The sequence below is a fragment of the Coregonus lavaretus genome (assembly GCF_964263955.1).
Source record: "Coregonus lavaretus genome assembly, chromosome: 6".
NCBI classification, from domain to species: Eukaryota; Metazoa; Chordata; class Actinopteri; order Salmoniformes; family Salmonidae; genus Coregonus; species Coregonus lavaretus.
In genome coordinates this window covers 40,030,043-40,051,891 of record NC_139993.1, presented here as the reverse complement: position 1 = coordinate 40,051,891, position 21,849 = coordinate 40,030,043, and the positions used below count along the sequence as shown (strand labels likewise).

Here is a 21,849-nt window from a genome sequence, read left to right as displayed (position 1 = left end):
TGTCGTCGTTCAGCCATGACTCGGTGAAACATAAGATATTACAGTTTTTAATGTCCCGTTGGTGGGATATCTGTGATCGTAGTTCGTCTATTTTGTTATCCAATGATTGTACGTTGGCTAATAGGACTGATGATAGAGGCAGATTACCCACTCGCTGTCGGATATTTACAAGGCACCCTGATCTACGTCCCTGATATCTCAGTCTCTTTCTCATGCAAATGACGGGGATTTGGGCCTTGTCGGGTGTTTGAAGAGAATCCTTTGTGTCCGACTCGTTGAAGTAAAAATCTTCGTCCAGTACGAGGTGAGTAATCGCTGTCCTGATATCCAGAAGCTCTTTTCGGTCATAAGAGACGGTGGCAGAAACATTATGTACAAAATAAGTTACAAATAACGCAAAAGAACACACACAATAGCACAATTGGTTAGGAGCCCGTAAAACGGCAGCCATTTCCTCCGGCGCCATTCTAACAGTGATCGTACTCCCTGTTCACCCACGACTGTGTGGCCACGCATGACTCCAACACCATCATTAAGTTAGTCGACGACACAACGGTGGTAGGCCTGATCACAGACGACGATGAGACAGCCTATAGGGAGGAGGTCAGAGACCTGACCTCAACGTCAGCAAGACAAAGGAGCTGATTGTGGACTACAGGAAAAGGCGGGCCAAGCACGTCCCCATTCACATCGACGGGGCTGTAGTGGAGCGGGTGGAGAGCTTCAAGTTCCTTGGTGTCCACATCACTAAGGACCTATCATGGTCCAAACACAGCAAGACAGTCGTGAAGAGGGTACGACAACGCCTATTCCCCCTCAGGAGGCTGAAAATATTTGGTATGAGACCTCAGATCCTCAAAAAGTTATACAGCTGCACTATCGATGAGCATCCTGACTGGTTGCATCGCCACTTGGTATGGCAACTGCTCGGCATCTGACTGCTCGGCATCCAACCGCAAGGCGCTACAGAGGGTAGTGCGTATGGCCCAGTACTTCACTGGGGCCGAGCTTCCTGCCATCCAGGATCTCTATGCCAGGCGGTGTCAGACGAAGGCTAGAGCCACCCAAGTCATAGACTGTTCTCTCAGCTACCGCATGGCAAGCGGTACCGGAGCGCCAAGTCTGGGACCAAAAGGCTCCTTAACAGCTTCTACCCCAAAGCCGTAAAACTGCTGAACAGTTAATCAAATGGCTACCCGGACTATTTGCATTGACTAATACAATTTGATTTGATTTGAATTAACTTCACCATAACAAAGGGGTTGAATACTTATTGACTCAAGACATTTCAGCTTTTCATTTTTAATTAAGTTGTAAAATGTCTAAAAACATAATTCCACCTTGACATTATGGGGTATTGTATTTAGGCCAGTGACAAGAAATCTCAATTTAATCCATTTTAAATTCAGGCTGTAACACAACAAAATGTGGAAAAGGTCAAGGGGTGTGAATACTTTCTGAAGGCACTGTAGACTCCAGGTGTTCTCTATAGCCTGTTGTTTGGTTCAACACATGATTCTAATTGAATGCGACTGAACACGATGTTAGCTCAGTAACCATGGTTCCATTTAAGTGAAAGCAATATAGCAGCGTAAGATACAATCTTGATGTCCCTCCAGGAACATTCACAGTGGAGCACTGGAGAGAGTCATGATTAGAATCCTTTTCAAGAAAACTTTTTCAAGTCTTCCTAACAACGAGTCCTATGTCTGGAGGGAGAGGCGTCATTGGCTGGCCTGGCGTTACCCATGGAAAATACCGTATGACAGGACCACTGAGTACTAGAATGGCTTCCCAATGAAACAATATCTCCTTCATGTATTACACTTCAATACACCAACCTACAGAAGTTTGACAGATTCTGATAGACGCCATATTTAAAAGTGGAAGGACTTGTGAATCCATATGATTTTTCAATACCAAAATAAAGCGATAGAAAGATACATTGCATGACTTACATTGAATTCTACCTCCTGAATGGTGGTGTCTGTATTGTGAGAGACATACAACTAATAAATCAATCTGTGATGCTTGAATATTGAAGTCGTAACGAATAATCCAAAACAGCTGAAGTGAAGTCTTGACAAAAGATCAAAAGCCTTGCCTTTGGTTCTAGAATGTCTCATGTTTAAAAAACAAAAAATGCCAGTAGCGCTGATGTGTTGTTGTGCAATAGCATTCATCATTTAGAAGATAAATATAAGCCTTGAGGCATTGATTCCCAGAACAAAGCTCTATAATGGTTGCCAGGGGAGGCTGTTCAATAGAAACCCACCTAACAGCAACAGGTGAAACAGGTTCACTTATGGACAAATAGGAACATGAAAAAAATCACAAGAATGTAACCTTGGGATTTAATTGCTGCCGATCAATAGTAATGTACTATCCAGCCAATCCAGGCTCTGTCGTAGCCGGCCGCGACCGGGAGACCCATGGGGCGGCGCACAATTGGCCCAGCGTCGTCCAGGGTAGGGGATGGAATGGCCGGCAGGGATGGCGTTTGCAATGCCAGGGTTGTGGGTTCGATTCCCATGGGGGGCCAGTATGAAAAGATAAAAAATAAAAATAATGTATGCACTCACTAACTGTAAGTCGCTCTGGATAAGAGCGTCTACTAAATGACTAAAATGTAAAATGTAAAAATGTAAATGTACAGGATTCTGTTAAGTCTGTTGACTCATTCTGTTGATGAGTGAGGAGGGCTTTCAGTCTGAATACAAGACGGCTATCAAGAACATCCATCTTATTAAAGGACAGAGAAAATGTATTGTATACAGTATAGGGCTAAAGCTTGACTGTAGACCATTAGACTGCCTCACACCTTTTTGTTGCAGTTACCTTGAGTTGTATACCACTGAAAAATACATGTTGTGAATGCCTGTACATTAACATCTATTTTAAAGCATGTTGTGAGACACAAAGCATTGTGCTGTACAATGCCACTGACCAGCCTGGTTGGTAGTGATGTTGATGGACACGTGCTGGGCAGGGTAGGGGCTCTTGTTGGTGACTCCATTGATAGCGTGTATCTCAAAGGCGTAGGGGGTGTGGGCCCACAGGTTACTGATGAACACCCTGGTCTCCGTCAGACCCTGCTGCCTGGGCACATACTCCACGTTGTCATCACAGTGGGAGCACAACGGCTGGTCCGCACGGCACTTCCTGCACACGATGTTGTAGGTGACATCATCGCGGGCGCCAGTCTCCCTAGGCGGGTGCCACTCCAGGATCACCGAGGTCTCATTGACGATGGAGATGACGTTCCTGGGACCAGAGGGGACACCTGTAAAAGGACAGGGAATGCAATGCAGACATTAATATACTGAACAGTATGTAGTATGGTGTCTCTAGGCAGGTTTGTACTGTAGCACTGTTTCCACAACCTACAAAAACTGTAATATGACACTGCAATAAGACACTGCACTCTGATGTGAAAGCGATATTAGGATCAACCATAGTGATCAACAATGATTATAATTCAGATGTAAATGTTTAGGGTGATTCCTCATGAAAAAAGAATGAAAAAAGACCATGAACGGTCCTTTGGAGTCTTAAAGGAAGCCTGGGTAAGGCCAAAATGTCATAAATATTCCAACTTCAATTAATTATTTCTCAATTATGCTTTAAGATACAAATGTCAAATGTATGTCAACAATCCTTCCTCCAAATTACCCTTCTATGGATTAAATGTCGTGAAAATCTAGTTTCGCAAGGAATCACCCTATAGCGCTGAAGACAACTGCTCATTTCAGTCAGAAAATGTACACACACACACACATACATAATGTACTCCGACTGTTTTACTAGTCATCTGTAATGTTGGCAAATACATAATGTGCATTACATTTCGTCAGAGATATATAGTATATATCTATGTATGGCTCTTCGTTTAGCTGAAATGATCCGCTACTGATTGTTATTACACGTCATGCAGCTGCCATTTAGCCCATGTGTTTTTGATGTTGACGTGTTGCAACAGTGTTACAATACCATTAACATGACAGAGCACATCATGGAAGCAGAAATTACACCACTCAATCACCCCCTCCAACCAACCTCCTACACAATATCCTCCTGCTCATCAACATTCACACATACTGGTCTCTATCTCTCCACTGAAAACATTTTCCCTACATTTCACGTTTTCCTTTCATCTGACCTGACTGGCTCTGTGATCCCTGCTAGGGACTTTGGGTTTTGTTGTGCACCGTTTCTATCTCTGTGTTTGAGTCAAAATTATCTGAGTTTTTTGCCATTCATGTTTCTATGCACACATTTCGCTATGGTGGCTGTATGCTTCTCAAAACTTGCAAGATTACCTTCACAATAGTTGATTGTTGTGTGTGTTTACAATTTCACAAAGGAACAACAATCACTGTGGTGCTCCAATCTTCAGTAGTGATTTGACCATTCGACCAGTGAATCAAGAGGTGACAGATGATTGGGTTGGCTGACTAATTTAACATATGCCTTTCTGGTAGCGGTTGCCCATGTCCTGTACACACAGCTTTCTCTCTGATGCACTTTTTTCCCTCTTCTCCTTTTCCTCTACCTAAGTCACAGTTGTGATCTGAATGTGTTCAAATTGGTCAATATTCCCTCTTTTATATTTCTCTCTCTTTCTGATCCACCTCCTCACAGTCTCTCTCGCTGTGAGGGGCAGAACCAGCAGTGTGAGTCTGAGGACTCCTCCAGTTGCCTAATTGTCAGCTGCTGGGGAGAAGAGAGGCCGTGCTCTACACAGCAACTCTACAGTAGCCAGCAGTAGACTAGCCAAGGGAGGGGCGACAGGCAGGATTCAGGAGATCTTGTACACATCAACATCAGCTTCTCCCAGGAGGAGAACCGAGCCTATAGCTTTCTCCATATACATATACCAATGCATGTCATTAAGATGCTGTTTGAGGCAGCATGGAGGTTTCAAAAAGCCCATACATTATGATAACTCATAACTCACAGTGAACCAGAGCCATATGTACAGATCTCTTGTGAACTCTGCAATGTATGAGCATACATTGCTTACTGTTTGTTTATACATTTAATTATGTACAGTGAGGGAAAAAAGTATTTGATCCCCTGCTGATTTTCTACATTTGCCCACTGACAAAGAAATGATCAGTCTATAATTTTAATGGTAGGTTTATTTGAACAGTGAGAGACAGAATAACAACAAAAATATCCAGAAAAACGCATGTCAAAAATGTTATAAATTGATTTGCATTTTAATGAGGGAAATAAGTATTTAACCCCCTCTCAATCAGAAAGATTTCTGGCTCCCAGGTGTCTTTTATACAGGTAACGAGCTGAGATTAGGAGCACACTCTTAAAGGGAGTGCTCATAATCTCAGCTTGTTACCTGTATAAAACACACCTGTCCACAGAAGCAATCAATCAATCAGATTCCAAACTCTCCACAATGGCCAAGACCAAAGAGCTCTCCAAGGATGTCAGGGACAAGATTGTAGACCTACACAAGGCTGGAATGGGCTACAAGACCATCGCCAAGCAGCTTGGTGAGAAGGTGACAACAGTTGGTGCGATTATTCGCAAATGGAAGAAACACAAAAGAACTGTCAATCTCCCTCGACCTGGGGCTCCATGCAAGATCTCACCTTGTGGAGTTGCAATGATCATGAGAACGGTGAGGAATCAGCTCAGAACTACACGGGAGGATCTTATCAATGATCTCAAGGCAGCTGGGACCATAGTCACCAAGAAAACAATTGGTAACACACTACGCCGTGAAGGACTGAAATCCTGCAGTGCCAGCAAGGTCCCCCTGCTCAAGAAAGCACATATACAGGCCCGTCTGAAGTTTGCCAATGAACAGCTGAATGATTCAGAGGAGAACTGGGTGAAAGTGTTGAGGTCAGATGAGACCAAAATCGAGCTCTTTGGCATCAACTCAACTCGCCGTGTTTGGAGGAGGAGGAATGCTGCCTATGACCCCAAGAACACCATCCCCACCGGCAAACATGGAGATGGGGCTGTTTTTCTGCTAAGGGGACAGGACAACTTCACCGCATCAAAGGGACGATGGACGGGGCCATGTACCGTCAAATCTTAGGTGAGAACCTCCTTCCCTCAGCCAGGGCATTGAAAATGGGTCATGGATGGGTATTCCAGCATGATAATGACCCAAAACACATGGCCAAGGCAACAAAGGAGTGGCTCAAGAAGAAGCACATGAAGGTCCTGGAGTGGCCTAGCCAGTCTCCAGACCTTAATCCCATAGAAAATCTGTGGAGGGAGCTGAAGGTTCGAGTTGCCAAACGTCAGCCTCGAAACCTTAATGTCTTGGAGAAGATCTGCAAAGAGGAGTGGGACAAAATCCCTCCTGAGATGTGTGCAAACCTGGTGGCCAACTACAAGAAATGCCTGACCTCTGTGATTGCAGGGTTTTTCCACCAAGTACTTAGTCATGTTTTGCAGAGAGGTCAAATACTTATTTCCCTCATTAAAATGCAAATCGATTTATAACATTTTTGACATGCGTTTTTCTGGATTTTTGTTGTTGTTATTCTGTCTCTCGCTGTTCAAATAAACCTACCATTAAAATTATAGACTGATCATGTCTTTGACAGTGGGCAAACGTACAAAATCAGCAGGGGATCAAATACTTTTTTCCCTCACTGTAGATGTGGATGTATCTTGATATGATTGTAAGTAGGTGTTGATTGCCATGTGTGGCCATCTCTAATTTGAAATTATTTTAGCTGGGATAACTCGGTTCACAATTCACATAACAAATCAAATCAAATCAAATTGTATTTGTCACATGCGCCGAATACAACAGGTGTAGACCTTACAGTGAAATGCTTACTTACAAGCCCTTAACCAACAATGCAGTTTTAAGAAAGAATACCAAAAAAAATCACACACAAAATACAATATAAAATAATACGAAATAAAAGTAACAAAGAATTAAAGAGCAGCAGTAAAATAACAATAGTGAGGTTATATACAGGGGGTACCGGTACCGAGTCAATGTGCGGGGGTACAGGTAGTCAAGGTAATTGGGGTAATATGTACATGTAGGTAGTGTTTTTAAAGTGACTATGCATAGATAATAAACAGAGAGTAGCAGCAGCGTAAAATAGGTGGGGGAGGGGCAATGCAAATAGTCTGGGTAGCCATTTGATTAGATGTTCAGGAGTCTTATGGCTTGGGGGTAGAAGCTGTTAAGAAGCCTCTTGTACCTAGACTTGGCGTTCCGGTACTGCTTGCCGTGCGGTAGCAGAGAGAACAGTCTATGACTAGGGTGGCTGGAGTCTTTGACAATTTTTAGGGCCTTCCTCTGACACCGCCTCGTATAGAGGTCCTGGATGGCAGGAAGCTTGGCCCCAGTGATGTACTGGGCCGTACGCACTACCCTCTGGAGTGCCTTGCGGTCGGAGGCCGAGCAGTTGCCATACCAGGCAGTGATGCAACCAGTCAGGATGCTCTCGATGGTGCAGATGTAGAACTTTTTGAGGATCTGAGGACCCATGCCAAATCTTTTCAGTCTCCTTAGGGAGAATAGGTTTTGTCGTGCCGTCTTCACGTCTGTCTTGGTGTGCTTGGACCATGTTAGTTTGTTGGTGATGTGGACACCAAGGAACTTGAAGCTCTCAACCTGCTCCACTACAGCCCTGTCGATGAGAATGGGGGCGTGCTCGGTCTTCTTCTTTTTCCTGTAGTCCACAATCATCTCCTTTGTCTTGATCACGTTGAGGGAGAGGTTGTTGTCCTGGCACCACACGGCCAGGTCTCTGACCTCCTCCCTATAGGCTGTCTCGTTGTCTGTGATCTTCCACTGTTGTGTCATTGGCAAACTTAATGGTGGTGTTGGAGTCGTGCCTGGCCATGCAGTCATGAGTGAATAGGGAGTACAGGAGGGGACTGAGCATGCACCCCTGAGGGACCCCCGTGTTGAAGATCAGCGTGGCGGATGTGTTGTTACCTACCCTTAACACCTGGGGGCGGCATGTCAGGAAGTCCTTGATCCAGTTGCAGAGGGAGGTGTTTAGTCTCAGGGTCCTAGCTTAGTGATGAGCTTTGAGGGCACTATGGTGTTGAACGCTGAGCTGTAGTCAATGAATAGCATTCTCACATAGGTGTTCCTTTTGTCCAGTTGTGAAAGGGCAGTGTGGAGCGCAATAGAGATTGCATCATCTGTGGATTTGTTGGGGCGGTATGCAAATTGGAGTGGGTCTAGGGTTTCTGGGATAATAGTGTTGATGTGAGCCATGACCAGCCTTTCAAAGCACTTCATGGCTACAGACGTGAGTGCTACAGGTCGGTAGTCATTTAGGCAGGTTACCTTAGTGTTCTTGGGCACAGGGACTATGGTGGTCTGCTTGAAACATGTTGGAATTACAGACTCAGACAGGGAGAGGTTGAAAATGTCAGTGAAGACACTTGCCAGTTGGTCAGCGCATGCTCGGAATACACGTCCTGATAATCCGTCTGGCCCTGCGGCCTTGTGAATGTTGACCTGTTTAAAGGTCTTACTCACATCGGCTATGGAGAGCGTGATCACACCGTCGTCCGGAATAGCTGATGCTCTCATGCATGTTTCAGTGTTACTTGCCTTCGAAGCAAGCATAGAAGTAATTTAGCTCGTCTGGTAGGCTCGTGTCACTGGGCAGCTCGCGGATGTGCTTCCCTTTGTAGTCTGTAATAGTTTGCAATCCCTGCCACATCCGACGAGCGTCGGAGCCGGTGTAGGATGATTCGATCTTAGTCCTGTATTGACGCTTTGCCTGTTTGATGGTTCGTCGGAGGGCATAGCGGGATTTCTTATAAGCTTCTGGGTTCGAGTCCAGCTCCTTGAAAGCTCAGTGCGGATGTTGCCTGTAATCCATGGCTTCTGGTTGGGATATGTACGTACAGTCATTGTGGGGACGACGTCATCGATGCACTTATTGATGAAGCCAGTGACTGATGTGGTGTACTCCTCAATGCCATCGGAAGAATCCCGGAACATATTCCAGTCTGTGCTAGCAAAACAGTCCTGTAGCTTAGCATCTGCTTCATCTGACCACTTTTATATTGACTGAGTCACTGGTGCTTCCTGCTTTAGTTTTTGCTTGTAAACAGGAAACAGAAGGATAGAATTATGGTCAAATTTGCCAAATGGAGGGCGAGGGAGAGCTTTGTACGCGTCTCTTGTGTGTGGAGTAAAGGTGGTCTAGAGTTTTTTCCCCTCTGGTTGCACATCAAACATGCTGGTAGAAATTAGGTAAAACGGATTTAAGTTTCCCTGCATTAAAGTCCCCGGCCACTAGGAGCACCGCCTCTGGATGAGCGTTTTCCTGTTTGCTTATGGCCGTATACAGTTCACTGAGTGCGCTCTTAGTGCCAGCATCGGTTTGTGGTGGTAAATAGACAGCTATAAAGAATATAGATGAAAACTCTCTTGGTAGATAGTGTGGTCTACAGCTTATCAGGCGAGCAAAACCTCGAGACTTCTTTAGATATCGTGCACCAGCTGTTGTTTACAAATATACATAGACTGCCACCACTTACCAGAGGCTGCTGTTCTATCCTTTCGATACAGTGTATAACCAGCCAGCTGTATGTTATTAATGTCTTCGTTCAGCCACGACTCGGTGAAACATAAAATATTACAGTTTTTAATATCCCGTTGGTAGGATATACGTGCTTGCAGTTCATCCACTTTATTATCAAGCGATTGTAAGTTGGCCAATAGTACCGATGGCAAAGGCAGATTAGCCACTCGTCACCGGCTCCTTACCAGGCACCCCGATCTCCTTCCGCGATATCTCTTTTTCTTTCTACTGCGAATGACGGGGATGAGGGTCCTGTCGGGTGTCTGGAGCAAATCCCTCTCGTCCGACTCATTAAAGAAAAATGATTTGTCCAGTTCAAGGTGAGTAATCGCTGTTCTGATGTCCAGAAGCTCTTTTCGGTCATAAGAGACGGTAGCAGCAACATTATGTACAAAATAAGTTATAAACAATGCGGAAAAACTAACAAAATAGCACGGTTGGTTAAGAGTCCATAAAACGGCAGCCATCCCCTCCGGCAGCCATCCCCACTGGTCCTTTCAGTCAAAAGCCTGTCTGTGTTTAATAGATCCCAATGTCTATGACCTGCTTCTCAGCTTTGAAAAAAAACTATGGAGGGATTGAGAAGACTGATGTGATCACCACTTAACGGCTAATTTTACATGCCATTATGGCCACTCTTGCCTTCCCTCTTTCATTTGTGAGGGGATCTAATTTGGCTACAGCGTTAGTTACCGTTCTCTCCCTCTCTCCCCCATTGCCCCATCAGCTGCAGGAGTCAAGGTTGATTTGGCTCAGCGGCACAGGGCCGCCGTACACCAAGCTGAGTTATCGACACCCAGACCGGTCTGTAGATCCATGCTAATTACATTTAAATTTTAGTCATTTAGCAGACACTAATGAACTTGAGAGTAATTGAAACTGCGCCTCGTCCCCCTGCCATCAGGGACGCGACGAGGGGTAATCGTTTTGCCATTGGCTAGCCTTTGATGGATAACCAGCCTTCTGTACAAAACTACCAGGAGGCCTCAGAGTGAAAAAGCCAAAGGGTTAGCTAACATTCTGTAGCTAACATGCAATTAAAGTGTATAATGGACTTTTTTCTCCTCAATACATATTTACATGCTGTAACTGTGAGTTACAATAACAGTTCACATATGGAGAAACAATAGTTCAGTCCATACAATAAGTCTCCGTAGATTCATCAAAAACATAAAAAGCTCTTTAAAGTTTGTATTCATTTCTGTGAGCAAACAGTGAGCAAAATAAGTACAAAAAAGGAATATTGCTTATTGACTGTCCAAACTATTCTGCAGTAACTAGATAGGCCCATCACATGAAAGATAACCCCAGCAAGGCCAAGAGCTAAAGGCTAAACCCAACAGCACACCAAGACTCCATCTGGAAGTCTGACGGCACGCGACTCCACACGCTAACAATCACACCTCTGTTTACACAGCTAGGCTTCACATCCACATCCAGGATCACTTCTTCTTCGGACAGACCAGTTATTTTTCTCTCTTTCTTTTCCACTTTTGCCGCTCTGGAATGCGCACAGAGGGAAATAACAGGCCGCACTGTGATCTGTATCAGGAATTCCTGATGCGCTGTGGAGAGGTCCATGACAAAACTGCCCTTTAGTGTTTAGAAAAGGCCATTATATGATTCAATTAAAAGTTCTCTCCACAGGGACATTCGTTTAAATTTTATTATAATACAGCAACAGAGTATCTATAGATAACTGCCAAAATAAAGGAAACACCAAGATAAAGTGTATTCATAGGGCACTGGGCTGCCACGAGCCAGAACAGCTTCAATGCACCTTGGCATAGATTCTACAAGTGTCTGGAACTCTATTGGAGGGATGTGACACCATTCTTCCACGAGAAATTCCATCATTTGGTGGTTTTGTTGATGGTGGTGGAAAACACTGTCTCAGACACCACTCCAGAATCTCCCATAAGTTTTCAATTGGGTTGAGATCTGGTGACTGAGACGGCCATGGAATATGGTTTACATAGTTTTCATGCTCATCAAACTATTCAGTGACCATTCGTGCCCTGCGGATTGGGGCATTGTCATCCTATGGGGGCATTGCCATGGTAGCCAAAATAATGGCCTGCCTAGTTTTTTTATACATGACCCTGAGCATGATGGGATGTTAATTGCTTAATTAACTCAGGAAAGACACCTGTGTGGAAGCACCTGCTTTCAATATACTTTGTCTCCCTCATTTACTCAAGTGTTTCCATTATTCTGGCAGTTACATGCAGCTATTAATTCTGGTAGTATACCATTAGTGTTGGCCCTTGGATTTAAACAGGAGTCTGTGACTTGATGTCCTAACAAAGAACAGCCGAAGGAGGGTTTTAATGGGTATGTCTCAGAGACAAACTGCTTTTTGCATGTCAATCTATTCTAGACTACAGTACTCAGTGCTTCTGCCATGTGCCATATCAAAACCCAAGGGGCACAGCAGTCTGAAACTGTCTGCTCTAAAGATGCCAAGGCGGCTTTAACATTCAACCATGCCTTTCAAGGAAAACCCATGAGAGGCCATTTCAATTCCAATCCGTCTAGAGCAACAGCTTATTTTTATGTTTTCATGACAACCTTTTGTAGCTGTCTATGTCTGCGTGTGAAAGCCAAGGGAAAAGGGTGTGTGTGTCGGTATGCAACCTGCATATTTCATGAGACTGAGTGGTGATTCTGGGCTATAGATGACCATGCCCCTTTTTTTACATGTATGTGTGTGTATGTGTGTGTGCATAATGCGTGTGTGTGTGTTTGTGTATGTGTGAGCACAATGACCACAGACTAAATATGAGGAGTTAATCTCACAGCTACAGAAATTAACATGCTTGCCTCTGCGTGAGGCGGAGCTGATATGTGAATGTAGGATGGGTCTCATCACTCCTTTCCCAGGTGGAGTAATAGCTACTGTCTCTCTATCTGACTCTAGGTAATTAGCATCAATGTTTTGCCAGGTCCACACGCTGTGCAACACTGCTGGTTTGCCGTAGGGGTGCTGCTTCAATTAGAATAATTGAAACATCAACGTTCTCCTCTCCAGCAATATGGCAAGGCCCAGAATAGGGCCGGATGAAGGTTTCCAGGAGGGGATACAGCGGGGTACAGGGAGTTCCAACAGGGATGTATGGAGGGGGACCTGATGTTTAATAGGTGTAGTAGTGATAGGTTTTTGAAGGAGCAGGGGGCTCAGCAGTGAGGCTCCATGGTTACAGTATAGTGTCACTCTCCTGCTGACAGAGCGGGGAGCCTATCAATCCATCACCCTGCTAATCTGACAGAGGGAGCAGCAGAACACCAGCCCACTCTACACACACCTCGGTTTGCCTAGCACCTACTGATACTACACACATCCTAACAGCTGCTTTACTGCACAGTCTGTGAGCAGGGGAAAACCATAGAGACAGTGTGTGTGTGTCCTCACAAGGATAGTAAAACAAAACATTTCCCCACAAGGAAAAAGGGTAATTTAGGCTTAGGGGTTAGGGTTACAATTACGGTTAGGGTTAAAATTAGGGTTAGGGGTTAGGTTTAGGGTTAGCGTTAGTTTAGGGGTTAGGGAAAAGAGGATTTTGAATGGGAATCAATTGTTTGGTCCCCACAAGGATAGTAAAACAAACATCTGTGTGTGTGCGTGCGTGCATACTGCTTACGTTCTTGTGTGTGGGTGGGTGTGTTTGTTTGTGTTTCTGAAATCCCCCTTCATCTATAAGATAATTTGGTGAATAGTAAGTAGAATAAATATGTGAGTTAATAACATGCAAACGGTAACAAGGATGCTTAGATGTACACCCCCTACGAGGCTGGCTTCAGGGAGCTCTGCTCCATACTGTTTCCTCAGAGATCTGCCTTCCACAACTGTGCAGCGCTTTTAAGTGAACTCACACTGTTCTCAATTAAGCACTCAATATCAGTGGGGGGGAGGGGGGGTGTTAATTATTTAAGCTGATACATCCTGTTTTACATAAACCGTGAGAAGATAAGGACACGGGTGGGCCCTGCGGTTCAACCATGCATTCATTACATTGATTACAGCTGCAGAATCATATCTGCATTCACACTTCACCACTGTAATCATTCGCCATGCAGCTGCTGTCTCTGTGTCTGTGTCTTTGAGCACTTTTAACAGTCAAAGTGGTGAGTGGGAGTAGCTGAAAAGGCAGGGTGAAGGTTGGTTTCTGAATAATATTCCAAACAACTACCCAAAAATCTACTCACATTGGCTAAATGTATAAAATTGTATGAATAATGGTACAGTCATTGTAGGGAGGTAAGCGGAGAAACTAATTTACTCTGACTTCGGCATCTCTTCCTCTGTCACCTCATTTCATTTTTTGTCCTTCTCGTTCCATAAAACTGAGAGGAATACATTTTGTGTGAGTGTGGATGGTTTATGTCTTGTTAATGATCACGGGGACAGGGTCCCATGTGACGGCTGTGGTGGAACAAAGCATGTGTGAGAGTAAAGGCTCTACATGAGGCCTGCAGTCAGGAGCCCTGTTCAATTACACCCACAAACAACAGGTGTAAACTAACAGTGAAAAGCTTAGTAACGGGTCCTTTTTCAACAATGCAGAGTTTAAGATAAAATAAAAAATAGAAATACTGACATGAGGAATAAATACACAGTGAATAACTAATAACAATGACGAGTAAAAATAACTTGGCTATATACAGGGAGTACCAGTACCAAGTCGATATGCAGGTGTACGAGGTAATTGAGGTAGCTATGTTCATATACAGTGTATTCGGAAATTATTCAGACCCATTGACTTTTTCCACATTTTGATACGTTACAGCCTTATTTTTAAATTGATAAAACAAATGTTTTTCCTTATCAATCTACACACAATACCACATAATGACGAAGCGAAAACAGGTTTATAGACATTTTTGCTAATTTATTAAACATAAAAAACAGAAATAACTTATTTACATAAGTATTCAGACCCTTTGCTATGAGACTCGAAATTGAGCTCAGGTGCATCCTGTTTCCATTGATCATCCTTGAGATGTTTCTACAACTTGATTGGAGTCGACTTGTGGTAAATTAATTTGATTGGACATGATTTGGAAAGGAACACACCTGTCTATATAAGGTCCCACAGTGCATGTCAGAACAAAAACCAAGCCATGAGGTCGAAGGAATTGTCCGTAGAGCTCCGAGACAGGATTGTGTCGAGGCACAGATCTGGGGAAGGGTACCAAAACAGTTCTGCAGCATTGAAGGTCCCCAAGACCACAGTGGCCTCCATTATTCTTAAATGGAAGAAGTTTGGAACCACCAAGACTCTTCCTAGAGCTGGCCGCCCGGGCCAAACTGAGCAATCGGGGGAGAAGGGCCTTGGTCAGGGAGGTGACCAAGAACCCGATGGTCACTCTGACAGAGCTCCAGAGTTCCTCTGTGGAGATGGGAGAACATTCCAGAAGGACAACCATCTCTGCAACACTCCACCAATCAGGCCTTAATGTTAGAGTGGCCAGACGGAAGCCACTCCTCAGTATAAGGCACATGACAACCCGCTTGGAGTTTTCCAAAAAGCACCTAAAGGACTCTCAGACCATGAAAAACAATATTCTCGGGTATGATGAAACCAAGATTGAACTCTTTGGCCTGAATGCCAAGCGTCACGTCTGGAGGAAACCTGGCACCATCCCTACGGTGAAGCATGGTGGTGGCAGGATCATGCTGTGGGGATGTCTTTCAGCGGCAGGGACTGGGAGACTAGTCAGGATCGAAGGAAAGATGAACGGAGCAAAGTACAGAGAGATCCTTGATGAAAACCTGCTCCAGAGCGCTCAGGACCTCAGACTGGGGCGAAGGTTCACCTTCCAACAGGACAACAACTCTAAGCACACAGTCAAGACAACGCAGGAGGGGCTTCGGGACAAGTCTCTGAATGTCCTTGAGTGGCCCAGCCAGAGCCCGGACTTGAATCCAATTTAACATCTCTGGAGAGACCTGAAAATAGCTGTGCAGCGACGCTCCCCATCCAACCTGACAGAGCTTGAGAGGATCTACAGAGAAGAATGGGAGAAACTCCCCAAATACAGGTGTGCCAAGCTTGTAGCGTCATACCCAAGAAGACTCGAGGCTGTAATCGCTGCCAAAGGTGCTTCAACAAAGTACTGAGTAAATGGTCTGAATACTTACGTAAATGTGATATTTCAGTATTTTATTTTTTATAAATTCGCAACATTTAAAAAAAAACTGATTTTGCTTTGTCATTATTGGGTTATTGTGTGTAGATTGATTATGGGGGGAAATGATTTAAGCCATTTTAGAATAAGGCTGTAATGTAACAAAATGTTGAAGAAGTCAAGGGGTCTGGATACTTCCCGAATGCACTGTAGGTAGAGTTAAAGTTCCCAGGCAACAGGATAGGTAACGAACAGTAGCAGCAGTGGGTAGCCATTTGATTAGCTATTTAGCAATCTTGTTTAGCAGTCTTATGGCTTGGGGCAGTCTTATGGCTTGAGGGTAGAAGCTGTTGAGGGTCCTGTTGGTTCCAGACTTGGTGCACTGGTACCGCTTGCCGTGTGGTAGCAGAGAGAACAGTCTACGGTCGGGTGCCTTGCAGTTGGCGTACGAAGTGGTGATGCAGCCAGTCAAGATGCTCTCAATGGTGAAGCTGTGGACCTTTTTGAGGGCCAATGCCACATTTTTTCAGCCTCTTGAGGGGGATGAGGCGCTGTCGTGCCCTCTTCACAACTGTGTGGGTATGTGTGGACCATGTTAATTCCTTAGTGATATGGACACTGAGGAACTTGAAACTCTCAACCCGCTCCACTACAGACCAATCGATGTGGATGGGGGCGTGCACGCCCCTCCGTTTCCTGTTGTCCACAATCAGCTCCTTCGTCTTACTGACGTTGAGGGAGAGGTTGTTGTCATGGCACCACACTGCCAGTCACTGACCTCTTCTCTATAGGCTGCGTCATCGTCGTCATTGATTAGTCCTACCACTGTCGTGTTGTCAGCAAACTTGATGATGGTGTTGGAGTCATGCGCAGCCACACAGTTGTGGGTGAACAGAGAGTACATGAGGGGACTAAGCACACACCCCTGAGGGGCCCTTGATGGTCAGCGTGGTGGATGTGTTGTTACCTACCCTCACCACCTGGGGGATGGCCTGTCAGGAAATACAAGATCCAGTTACAGCGGAAGATGTTCAGTCCCAGGGTCCTGAGCTTGGTGATGAGCTTGGAGGGCACTATGGTGTTGAATGCTGAGCTGTAGTTAATGAACAGCATTCTTACGTAGGTATTCATTTTGCCCAGGTGGGTAAGGGCAGTGTGGAGTGCAATAGAGATTGCATCATCTGTGGATCTGTTGGGGCGGTATGCAAATTGGAGTGGGTCCAGGGTGTCTGGGATGATGGTGTTGATGTGAGCCATGAGCAGCTTTTCAAAACATGTCATGGCTAAAGACGTGAGTGCTACAGGGCTATAGTCATTTAGGCAGGTTACCTTGGCGTTCTTGGGCACGGGGACTATGGTGGTCTGCTTAAAAGAAGTTGGTATTACAGACCGGGTCAGGGATAGGTTGAAAATGTCAGTGAAGACACTTGCCAGCTGGTCAGTGGATGCTCTGAGTACGCGTCCTGGTATTCCGTCTGGCCACGCAGCCTTGCGAATGTTAACCTGTTCAAAAGGTTTTACTCACATCAGCTACGGACAGTGAGATCACACAGTCGTCCAGAACAGCTGGTGCTCTCATACATGGTTCAATGTTGCGAGCATAGAAGGCATTTAGCTCGTCTGGTAGGCTTGCGTCACTTGGCAGCTCGCGGATGGGTTTCCCTTTGTAATCTGTGATAGTTTGCAAGCCCTGCCACATCCGTGGCATGTCAGAGCCGGCATAGGATTCAATCTTAGTCCTGTTTGATGTCTCGTCGGAGGTCGTAGATGGATTTCTTATAAGGATTAGTGTTATGCTCCTTGAAAGTGGCAGCTCTAGCCTTTAGTTTAGTGCAGATGTTGCCAGTAATCCATGGCTTTTTGTTAGGGTATGTATTTTTGGTCACTGTGAGGACGACGTCGTCGATGACTGATGTGGTAAATTCTTCAATGTTATTGCATGAATCCTGGAACATATTCCAGTCTGTGCTAGCAAAACAGTCCTGTAGCTTAGCATCCGCTTCATCAGACCACTTCCGTATTGAGCGTGTCACTGGTACTTCCTGTTTGAGTTTTTGCTTGTAAGCAGGAATCAGGAAAGGTGATCTAGAGTTTGGTGGCCTCTAGTTGCGCAGGTGACATGATGGTAAAAATAAGGTAAAACGGACTTCAGTTCCCCTACAGTAAAATCACCGGCCATGAGAAATGCCGCCTCTGAATGTGCATTTTCTTGTTTGCTTTGGCCCTATACAGCTCGTTGAGTTCGGTCTTAGTGCCAGCATCAGTTTGTGGTGGTAAAAAGACAGCTAAGAAAGATGAAAACTCTCTTGGTAAATATTTTATCATGATGTATTCTATCATGCAGCTTATCATGAGGTATTCTAACTCAGGCGAGCAAAAACTCAAGACTTCCTTAACAAAGAGACACACCCCTCCGGTCTCGACAATGCATAGAAAAACCATTCATGTCCTCGTTCAGCCACAACTCTGAGAAACATAGGATATTACAGTTTTTCAGGTCATGTTGATAGGATAGTCTCAAACTGAGCTCATCCAGTTTGTTCTCCAGTGATTGCTTGTTCGCCAACAGAACAGAGGGCAATGGCGGTCTATTTGTTCGCCAATGTAGTCTCATCAGGATGCCGCCTCGCCTGCCTCTTTTTTGCCTCAGCTTCCTCTTTCGAGTCCCGAGGATTACGATTAATGATCACTGTTCTGATGTCCAGAAGCTGTTTTCAGTCATAGTAAAATGATGGCGGAGACATTATGTACAAAAAAAGTTCAGATCAGCTTAAAAAAACACACAAAATAGCAGAATTAGTCAGGAGCCCGTAAGACGGCTGCTAGAGAACTGCAGCGCCATCTCAACTAACCTGTATCACTGGAGTTAACAGCTAGTGGACTAGAGAGGAAACACTGAGAGACCGAGACAGAGACACGAGAGAGAAAGAGAAAGAGAGAGAGAGAGAGATAGATAGAGATAGAGAGAGAGATAGAGAGAGAGAGAGAGAGAGAGAGAGAGAGAGAGAGAGAGAGAGAGAGAGAGAGAGAGAGAGAGAGAGAGAGAGAGAGAGAGAGAGAGAGAATGTGTATCGGGAAGGACGAGAGGGATTGGGAGCGAGAGGGAGAGTTTGCATGCTGATGGGTGGTGAACATAAGAATGTGTGTAACTGTTGTGAGAAAGGAACCAGATGTATTTATATCTCTCTCTCTCTCTCTCTCTCTTTCTTTTTCTCTCAAACACACAAACACACACACACTCTCGCGCCCAGCGGGACCTAAAGATGCTTCGAAGACCTAACTCTACAACCCGAGAGATTACCTTCATCCTGCTAATCACGTTAACACAGGAGCTGGAGCTGGGATGGAGGGATGGAGAGAGAAGAGAGAAGGGAGGGATAAAGGTCTTTCTGAAGCTCTTCTCCAGGGTTTCACAGCGGGGCCCCACCACTCTGGCTGGAGAAGCCCGAGGGTAGCGGGGGTAATGAGGATTGTAACAGCACTGAAGGTCCAGGCCCAGCAGGAGGCCAGGCCTCATCACTGAGCCACCGCTAAGTCACATGAAAGGAGTGAGAAAAGCCCCTCACCAACGCCTCATCACCATCAAGGATAAGAGGCCAAAGAAAGAAAAGACAAGTCACGCCACACAGCTCCTAATGCTTTAGCCCTGGGCTTAGCAGCTCCAATGTGTCTCCAAAATGTCTCTCTAAGAAGCATCGATTGCATGGAGTTTGAAGGCAACAAAATAGTTAGAAGAACCATTTATATTTATATTACCAGTTATATTTAGTTATAATAGTAGGTCTAAGGAAAGGTTCCACAACTGGCGGCCCGCGGGTGGTTTTATTTGGGCCCCCAAGTATTCTGAGTCAAAATAGTGTTTTTTTCTCGTTTCTTTTTTTGTTTTTGTTTTTGACATAAAAGACTGTAAAAACACCAAGAAATCTGCTCCAAGTGATTTTAATTTTGGAAATCTGTTCCCAAGTATTCCCACACATAATAGAGAGACACGTGATCATATAAATGTAAGCAAGGTTTGAAATGATTATGTTTTAGTCAAATATTATATCTGTTTGGGCTTCTTGCGGTCAATTTCAATCTACAAATTATTTGTAATTATGTTCTGGGCCCCCGACCATCCGTTCAAGACAAAATGGGGTTCTGTATAGAATAACAATGGTTCAATAGGCAGTGTTTCCTGACCCAAAAACATTTCATTCACAAGATAGTTTTATATTACACTATTTATGAATGGGGTGGACATGTCTTATTTTCCCCTAGTACTTGTCTATCCAGGTCACCTACATAGTGCAGCGTCCCACTTTCTCTGTCTCTGTGGGTTTGAGGGGAAATTAATCAGGGAGTTTTAGGGCAGTGGTTGGAGTGGCTGGCTCAACCTCAGGGACAGCAGTTAAATCTTATTAATGTATCGACCTATATTGATATGATCTAGGGCAATGGGGTAGACAGACAGAGACATAGTACAGCTGCTACACTACATACGTACAAGTCCCCTGTCCCAGTCTCTCATTTGGAGAAAAGTCAACAGGAGAGTATTGGTAGTGTGTCAGTAAGGTGATGAAACAGTAAGACGGACACTTCGTTTTATAAGCTTGTCAAATAGGTGTATTTAGCAGCTACTGTTATGTTCATGGTGAATATGGCCGATCAAACCCAACCATCTAAGAGCAATTCAAAGGTATGACCCAAAATAATCATACATTTCACTCAGTTGCTTAATAAATATTGCATGCATTGGATGAGTCATTCATCGATGGAAGTCTTCCGGTCCTGCAGTTGTTTATACGAGAGTACTTTCTCCATCTCAATTCATTGACTGGAGTGCGTTAAAGTGTGAGTATTAAAACTCAGCTGGTAGAGGGGGTGGCCCACCACACATCCCTCAGGTTCCTCGGGTCCTATTAATAGGTTGCACCTCCGTCACTCGGTTGCGTCATGCCATTGTTATGAAAGTTCTCAAGCCGCCCTCTATCGGCGGCGCCATAGTGGTGCCCTACAGTGGTGATAAGCCCAGTCATTCTGGATTACACTATAGAGCCTGGAAATACGATGACATTGCTAAAGTAGTCAAATATTTAGTAGGAAACAACTTTGCCAGCATTATCATGTCGTCAAATTTACTTTAGGCAGATGGCAATGTTGTCATTAGCTAGCAAAGTTCCTCAAAAATAGCTAGCAATGCTAACGTTAGCTAGCTAAAATCCGGTGGCCTCCCATCAATCTTGGCGAGCTAGCTAACGTTAACGGTTGATATTGAACACACCCTTTCCAAATGAAAATGAACACATTCATTTTCCCATTGATGAGTAGTAGGAATGTGAGACTTACTGGTGCAAGAGGCCTCGGGCAGGTCCATGTCTCCTCGATAGTATCCGTTGCGGCAGCCGCAGATGGTGGCAGCCTCCACAGTGGAGCGGCTGTTGGGGGGGCACTGCAGACACAGCCCTGGCCCCTGGGTGGACTTGAATGTTCCCTGGGGACACGCTGCAGGGAGGACAGAAAGAAAAGACAGAGAGAAAATTGCATTTAGACTCTTCATCAACATCCACAGTGTACTGTATGCAGGGCCCAACATTTAGGCTACCATTACTCCAACCAAAGGTTAGTCTTGCACACAAGACATTTCCTTCTGCGCAATAGCCTGGAGATGAAGTTACCCAAACGTTGACTAAGAGAATGTAAGTTGCCTCACTATAACCATCAATAACTGTCTACTCACCCTTCAACCACTTTAACCACGGCTCTCTCTGCCTTAGTGGACCTACAGTACATATTCTACTGTCATAAAACTTAACTCCAAAAAGAACAACAGATCTGATAGGTTAATAGGTGCCTCGCTTCATTTCAGTCTGAGTACACAGCAATAACATGGCTGTAATAGGTCCCTTAATTACAGTAAGGAAATTATGAGTTTGTTTGTTCACAATAATCTGTTTGAAGAATCACCGCTATGGAGGCTAGATTGCATAATCACACTGAGCCATGATAACATAAACAGCCATTACAGAGAATGCTAACTGCTCATCTGCCGCTCTGAGTGTGAATTGGCATGTGAATGTGGCGGCTAAATGAGTGAATTTCTATTTTCCCTCATCCAGGGGAGCTTGACTCGATACCAGTCAGTTCGGGCGCTCCAAAGGAACGGATTTTCTTCATGTTCCTGATC

General features: G+C 44.7%; 1 protein-coding gene across 2 annotated transcripts in view; it reads right to left on the bottom strand.

The window, feature by feature from the left end:
* Positions 1-21,849, bottom strand: part of LOC311130584 (ephrin type-B receptor 1-like) — a gene marked incomplete at its 3' end in the record, with an annotated part of 197,843 nt that overhangs the window by 53,596 nt on the left and 122,398 nt on the right. For both annotated transcript variants that reach the window (XM_084163356.1, XM_084163357.1), the window contains exons 4-5: positions 21,012-21,167; positions 2,948-3,283 (exon numbers count right to left, since the gene is read on the bottom strand). In XM_084163356.1, coding sequence (XP_084019482.1) covers positions 2,948-3,283; positions 21,012-21,167 — 492 coding nt within the window. The remainder of the gene's footprint in view (positions 1-2,947; positions 3,284-21,011; positions 21,168-21,849) is intronic.